Source organism: Octopus bimaculoides, chromosome 11, assembly GCF_001194135.2.
Source record: "Octopus bimaculoides isolate UCB-OBI-ISO-001 chromosome 11, ASM119413v2, whole genome shotgun sequence".
Lineage (NCBI taxonomy): Eukaryota > Metazoa > Mollusca > Cephalopoda > Octopoda > Octopodidae > Octopus > Octopus bimaculoides.
Window position 1 is genome coordinate 63,817,385 of NC_068991.1, and position 8,445 is coordinate 63,825,829.

At 35.9% G+C, this 8,445-nt stretch overlaps 1 protein-coding gene across 1 annotated transcript in view; it reads right to left on the reverse strand.

The window, feature by feature from the left end:
- Positions 1-886: 886 nt before the first annotated feature.
- Positions 887-8,445, reverse strand: part of LOC106883841 (calmodulin) — a 10,241-nt gene continuing 2,682 nt past the window's right edge. The window contains exon 2 of the mRNA XM_014934979.2: positions 887-1,176. Within this exon, the coding sequence (XP_014790465.1) occupies positions 902-1,176 (275 nt within the window). The 3' untranslated portion in view covers positions 887-901. The remainder of the gene's footprint in view (positions 1,177-8,445) is intronic.

Below are 8,445 nucleotides of genomic sequence, written 5' to 3' on the forward strand. Positions count from 1 at the left end.
TAACTTTGATAAATAGCATACAGTAAAAGAAAAGCACGCTGCAGCTGATGACCTCAGCTGGTTTCGTATTCCTGTTTGTAAACTAATAAACCTATCAACGCTGCTCATCAATTTAAAGATGCATGAGTTTCCCATAAACCCATTTAAGTATTTCATTGCGTAGCTATGGCGTATGTAAAACATTCATTATCATTTTGCTTTTAATTTGCATCTTTCTACAAATGAGTCAGGGCTATTTCACATTGAGAGCAGCAACAACGAGTGTATTATACGTATTTCGCATTCCTTAAAATAATAATCGACACTTTCCAGCAGAATACACACACATGGATGCGCGCGCACGCACACACATACGCACACACTGACACACACACACGCATACACGACTATACGTATATACATATTTACATATGTATATATATATATATATATATATGTCAATGTGTGTATATACAGGTGTATTTTTGTTGTATACATGTATGTATATATGAATAAACAAGAAGAATGTTAAACATTAACATACAGCTAGAATAGTTTCAAATGCACTTCTCAGCTCACATATTTTGTAACTACAGGAAACCAATCTGGATTTCCTTTGATGTCTCAAAGGAAAACACAACAAGCTAGATTTGGTCTGCAGACCTTACACACACGTATGTATGTATTATGCATGAGCGTATATATATTTAAGCTGAGTCAACAATTTGTAATGATTGTAGGTGAACACCCTCTAATTTTCTACACCGACTTAATCGCCCATTGAACTCATTGCTTTAAGTTGTTGATTTTCTTAAGCAACCTTAAATCTTTGATAAACATCTTTCTCAAGAATACTTCTCACTGTTTTCTCCATGTTAGTGCTATGATTCTGTTGAACGTAGTATTCTTTCCCCATACGTGATCATATAACAAATGATAAAATCTGATGATTACCTTCATAATTAACCTGTCCGTCACCATCGACGTCTGCTTCTTGTATCATCTCATCGACTTCCTCGTCTGTTAATTTCTCTCCAAGAGAAGTCATTACTTGGCGCAGCTCAGCCGAATCGATGTAACCGCTGCCGTCTTTGTCGAAAACTTTAAAGGCTTCCCGGATTTCCTCCTCACTGTCTGTGTCTTTCATTTTCTTGGCCATCATTTGCACAAATTCCTGGAAATCAATAGTACCATTACCTGAAAATAAACAAGTAAGATCTAAAGTTTTCGTCCATTTTTATCGATTGATTTATTTATTGAAAACTTCAGTCTAGGCTCTAGTTACTTTTCGTCTGGGGAAGTATTTTAGTAGACATATCGTGTTTCCAAAACCTGATCTAGTTCAAGAGTTATATTTTGAAGGTTATAGTTCATCTCATGCAAATCGGTTTAGCTTTTCTCTAGAATTTTATATCAGACCTTTCTATTAAATATAAAATTATTCCCGGGAACTGATATTTTATATAAGATTATTTAGATTTACTGGTTGATATAATTTTACATTTAATCATGCAAAATTATAGATTTGATTTCTTTAATGTCTCTTGTCGGCATAACGATATTCTAGTGAATTTCACGGCGGATGTGTTTGGTATTTTAGCTTATATGAGAGACTCTTTAATAAATTCTGACATTCTAGAATTCTGCGGACACATCTTAATAAATGAAAGTTTAATGAACGAAATAAATGATACAAGTATAAATATATTTCAGTATTGAAGACATAAATATTGTTTAAATTATAGTATTATGTTACAGAAATCACGTAAATTTGCAAAATATGATTCAGTATATTCAATTAAGTTCAGTTAAACCACATTTGTACTTTTATCCAATATATAGAACATTCAGAAATATGGATACGAAGAAGAAGTGCAATGCTTAAAGTGCAGGGAAAATAATTTATCCAGTTTCCAGTTTAATTAAAATTAATTCGTTTGACCATGCTGGAGAAAGTCGTTGGTTATATTATAGCTTACACGAACCCTTTGAGCCCGTAACACATGTTCACCGGTGGATGGCTTATTTTTCTCTATACCGTAGCACCGGTGGAGTGCAAGGTATATGGTAAAATAAGGTTCAGAAGGTCAGTGCTCAAAGGGTTAAGGCGGCGAGCTGGCAGAATCGCTAGCATGCCGGAAAAAATGTTTAGCGGCATTTCCTCCGACATTACTTTCCGAGGTCGACTTTGCTTTTCATTCTTTCGGGACGATAAAATAAATACCAGCTGAGCACTGGGATCGATGCAATCAACTATGCCTGTACAGCATCCCTAATTTCAGACCTTACACCTACGGAAGAAAATAGTATAATAGCTTGCACTTTATAATATTTGATTCCATAAAATAGGACGGTGAGCTGGCAGAGTCTGTATCGCGCCAGACAAAATACATAACGGCATTTCTCTCAAATTTACGCCCTGAGTTCGAAGGTTGCCGGGGCCGACTTTGCTTTTCATCCTTTCGGAATTCATAAAATAAATAACAGTAGTGCATTGAAAGTCGATTTAAACAACCTACCTACATCCTCCCCCAAAATTGCTAGCCTTGTGTTAAAATTAGACACCATCATTTTATTCCATATATGTAATTAAGACTTATATTTCTTACAGTTCTAATAACACGGATAATTTAACAGTAACTTACGTTATATGGTTACCTTAATTGCTATTCACACAAGATCTTTGACATTAATTCCAGCCACTATAACTCTAGAAGTGAAAAAAGAAGTCTATCACACAGGTTACAGTTATAACCAATCCTGCGGGCCTCTGTTCAAGTTTCGCTTATCTAACTTAATGTTACCGAGCTGAGATCAACATGTGGCAATAACAAGAAATACTTTTCCAAAATCCCAAATAGCCAAGGTGCCACACGAGGTACACTAAATTCCAAACGACGTGATTGTGAAGCGAAATTCTTAAGCATGGAATATTGGGGCTATTTGTTTGGTCATAAATAATACACACAACAATATTAAGGTGCTAACCGTAAAATTCAAACGAACACGAACAGCAGCAAAACTTTATTTACAATTCAGAGGCAGGCAAGAGAAATACAAGGCAACATTACTTTTCAGGAAATTTGCAATATTTCCTCAGATCATGCAGTTACTATGGGAGTTTTCAGCTACGACACGGAATATTTCTGGGAATAGTTTGAAATTTATCTGCAGTTGCATTGCTTGGTGCCCACCCATACCCCTCGCTAGACAAACACATGGCTATACAAATATGTTTGTATGCGTGTGTATGTATACATGCCTATGTATATATGAGTATGTTTATGTACACGAGTTTATTATAACTAGAAAATCGATATTCCCTGTTATTTCTTTTGAAAACATTCTGAGGTGCTAAAATACATTATATATTATAGAAACTGTGTGAAGATTTCTCGTTAGGGGATTTTACTTTAGTTCTTTCAGTCTTATAACACATATAATGTCTTTTAAGTATTTTACTTAATATCATTCTCCCTCGCCATTTTCCTCACTTCTCTCTCAAATACTGCTTCTCTGTATTTTGTTATTTTTTTTTGCCTTCGTCTCAAAGGGTTTCAATAACTGGGTCTAGTATTGTATGCATTTATGATGATAAATGTATCTTATATTACTTAAAGAATATATATATACGCACACAGTATATTTTACATTACATAAATGTTTTATGTACATATGTGTGTGTGTATGAGTGCGTGTATACGTTCGTATATCCACACAATCATATGTATGCATGTATGTATGTATAAATGAATCTATTTATTCTGGATAAAGTATTCAGTCGGAAGACCGAAAAGGTGAAACTAAAGTCAGCAAATACTTTATTCGGACCGAATCAATATTTTTGTATTATTCAACAAATCAACAGACAGCACTAAGTTTGTTTGTAGCTAAACACAATGACAGTTATATGTACACACACAGACACACACACACGTACACACACACACACACATACACATACACACACACACATATTACATAAATATATGTACACACACATGAGTGTGTATGTGTGTCTATATGTATTTGTTAGAAATGCGTCGAATCTGCTATATGTTTATTCATATGTAAGGTGAACTGATTTTATATTCCGAACTATGGCTTCCCCGAATCAGTGTTTCAGTCGACATTGCTCCTTAGGTTATTGAGAAGATATGACTCTAATTGCAATTAATGGTTTCAATATCAACTGTCATTTCTCATGTGTTAAAAATGTCAGCAATTATATTCCTCTAAATGAAGTTGGACATATGTCAGTAGGTAGAGTAATTAGTCCACGTTCTATAGAATGGTTTGAACACAAGGACAAACAAAATCGAATTTCTCTCTAGACAATAGTGTTTGTATTTTGATCTAATCCTAAATACCGGAAACGTATCTGACGCTGTTCTCATACTGCATGTGGCCTAGATTTTAGGTTTAGATATCCAAATAAGCTTCGACAGCAAGTGCGGGAATATTACTGCAGCATGCAATAACTTAGTCTAACCAATTACGACTTGCAATACTCTTCACGTTCGAAATTATATATCGGCTTTCACCACTCTACGTCTGCATTGTGATTCTTTTAAGATTACTGACATGTTACTTTCCGTCGATCCAGGTCATCTTTGTATTATTCTTCATGAAAAGCTGATGAAAAGTGTGGCGGTTCGGGAAATAATTTCTGATTAAGGAATAGAAATATTTTGAAGAATATTTATTTCTATGTTAATGTTGTTTATTAGGTTATAACATATAATATTTCTCTTCATCATATATTCAGGAAGGTCGCCAGTTGTTGGACGGTAATAGATTCTGATGTCAAAGGTTACTTCATCAGGAGATAATATACTTATCCTCTTCCTGAATCTTATTACTTCATGTCTGATGATATTCTGTGAGAGGATAGACTGATTGTGGATTATATAAAGCTAGCAGGAATATAAAGGCTAGAGACCCAAATTTAGACGTTATGCATTGCAATCGTCATTATAGTCTGATAAATCTTGATTCAGACAAAAGTTAGGTTTGTCATGAGTACAGTAGGTATGAAACTGCATGGAACTTAAGCAATCGTTCTGTATCTTAAGTATCATATAAAGATCACATCTAAGTCTCCTATGAAATGAGTTCATGTGTTGAAAATTACGATAACCATATACACACACACAGACATACACAGACACAGACATAGACATACAGACACACAGACTCTCACTCTCTCTCTCTCTCTCTCTCTCTCTCTCTCTCTCTCACACACACACACACACACATACATATATAATTATGTGTATTCATGCGTACATTATGCGAAAAACAGGCATACAAATGCGCATACATACACGTAAGCACACGCAGAAACAAAAGCACAGGCACACATACAGAGGCACAAACGCACACACACAAACACACACACACACACACACACACACACACACACACACACATAATTATATGTATGATGTATATATGTGTGCATGCTCATACCTGTGTGTACATTTATATATAAAACCTATATACGTACATATGAAGTGTATAGTGTTGGAAAAAAAGTATATGGTCAGTTAATGAGTTCAGCACTGAAATTTCTAGAATTCGTATACATTCCTTTCTTATAAAAGACAGATTGGACATTAAACTGCAGTAGTCGCATACAAAAATATATCTGCAATAAAACCACTTCACAACCGAACACGTTTAATATATTCAAGCAAAATCTACATTTTACTAAAATAGCATATCAAGAATAAATCAGACATTAATCAATATCGAATATACTAATATAAGAAACAGCCAGAATAATAAAGCAATTTTAGTAGGAAAATAACGACTGCTAGACATACTGCAGACTCTGAATAAGTTTTGTACCGTCCAGAAAGTATGTTATTGAGACTGGGAGCGCTTTAGCTATAGGAAAGGTGAATGTTTACTAAAAACTGTAGTTGCGATTAAAAAGTATGCCATGAGACAGAGAGGGTGCTTTTTCGCAATCACCTCATCTTACTGGAAATAGCAACCAAATTTCTTTCAGGTTATAACCTGTCGCGTAAGAAAGTAGGTCAGATAGGATAATGTGGAGAGCAGCACATTATAAATGAAGAAAGAATGGATAGTTAGGGTTAGATTAAAGGTGTGCACAATCAGAGAGGATATAGTGCTAAGCAATACCACCGGCGCCACCAACAACATCACAATGATGAGTCATTGAGTTGGCCTCTATGTGAACCACGCAACCCACTTGACATAGAAGCCAAATATCCCTCAAAACATGTGTTAACTTCTTTGAAAAAAAAAGAGACGGAGGATATGTAATCTTTGAAAAGCTATCCGAAAAGATGGATGGTATTTGCAACAATGTCTTTGATCACAAGACTGCTCGAAGTGGGTTCTTCTTGAGAGAAATGACATTACGATAACCACCACCACCACCACCACCACCACAGCCACCACCAGCACCGCCACTGTGATCCCCCCCACACCATCAGCAACAACATGACAATCAAAGTCCAGTAAGAGAGCTTCTAGGAAATTTCTCATTGTTTTTTAATTCTTGAGTGTGCAAGAATGACCAGTGCCCTTGGCCTTTGCAGGTCTTCTCTGACCAGAAACTTTGATAACATTAATGTTCCTCTCGATCCTTTGTACGTTAACGCCTGCGGGAAAGGCATATGCAGGGAATGAATTTTAAAAACCATTGAGTGCTGAACACTACGCAGCATGAACACTACGCCGCATGAACACTACGCCGCATGAACACTACGCAGCATGAACACTACGCAGCATGAACACTACGCCGCATGAACACTACTCCGCATGAACACTACGCAGCATGAACACTACGCAGCATGAACACTACGCAGCATGAACACTACGCCGCATGAACACTACGCCGCTTGAACACTACGCAGGATGTAAAGCACTGCAATGCAGGTGCTAATATATATGGTGAAGTCAGCCTCGCATTGAAATAGTAAACGTTGTAGGTAAAACACAGGTTCTCTTTAAGGGACAAAAATTTCAGCCTTTGTTAATACCTCAAAATACAAATTTCACAAATTGTGTGTATCTTATAAATACTATCAGTTATTATTCTCTTTGTGGACTACAAAGAGTAACTGATCTCTGATGAAGTTTTAACACACTGAAATTAATCCAAACAATATTTTTCTGGCAATAGATAAGAAATCCCCTGGTGTCTACTTTTTGAAAGTGAGGCTGAATATTTACTATACATTTCGTGCAGCTTCTATAGGTCATCGGTAATTCCATTAATTAATTAAATCATAGTGCCAACGCTAAAATTGTTCCACAGATTTGAAGAACCCCCCCCCCCAAAAAAAAAGACACAATGTTTTCTTGGTGTTAAGTCACAGCAGTGACGTAGCACTCCGCAACAGCGTAAACATTCCTGTATGAGAAAGTAATATGGCCTGGGCAGCTACTGGACAGGAACGATTGAAACATTTCTGATGAGGTGTTAACAAATATTGAAACCAGAAATATCGAACTCTTTTATTGGTCAGATACAGAAAAGCCCGGGGTTTCATAGTTGTCTCCTCTTTTTAACAGTGAAGCTAAATAGGTATTTACTAAAAACACACGCGCGTGTGTTTACATTCTTAACCTGTTGTACTTCTTTGAATTAATCAGGACATCCATAAAGTAATTACACGTATAAACATATTTGCGTTGGCGTATACATATGTGTGTATAAGCAATATTGTATAGACATACGTATAAATGAAATTACATGCATAAATACACCCCCACCATATGTATATGTGTGTGTGTGTGTGTGTGTGTGTGTGTGTGTGTCTGGGGGCGGGCCTTACACGAGTAAGCGTGTGTTTACGTGTGTGTGTGCGAGTATGTGTGTATGCAATTGAGTTTGTAAGCTATATCATTTTAGTGATTGGGGAATGAGATTAAATAGTAAATATGCATCTATATTTTCTGAAAAGACACACACACACAAACACAGACGGGCGCACGCACACACACACACACAAACACAGACGGGCGCACGCACACTCACATACACACGCATACACACACACACATACATAATATCACACAGGATATCATTGCAAACACCCATATATCAAAAGGCATTAATTTTATTGTCGTTCAGCCGACCGATTCGTACTTTTCACATCAATCTAAGTTTATATAGTCATCTCTCTTAAATGAGATATAATTACCCATCGTCTTATATTAAACTCTTAACCTCCCGAACGTGCTTCTTTGAAATTCACGAAAAAGTCATCAATTCGCCTCTGTGTAAGAAAGACAGTAAGTTACGTGCTTATATCTCCCTTTCATGATTGACTTTTTTTTTATTTTCTTCTGTTTTAATATTTTGATCATTATTAATATTTACCTAGGAATACAGTATGGTAGCCTGTATTGTATGTATGTATGTATGTGTGTATGTGTGTGCGTGTGCATATGTATATGTGAATATATATATATATATATATA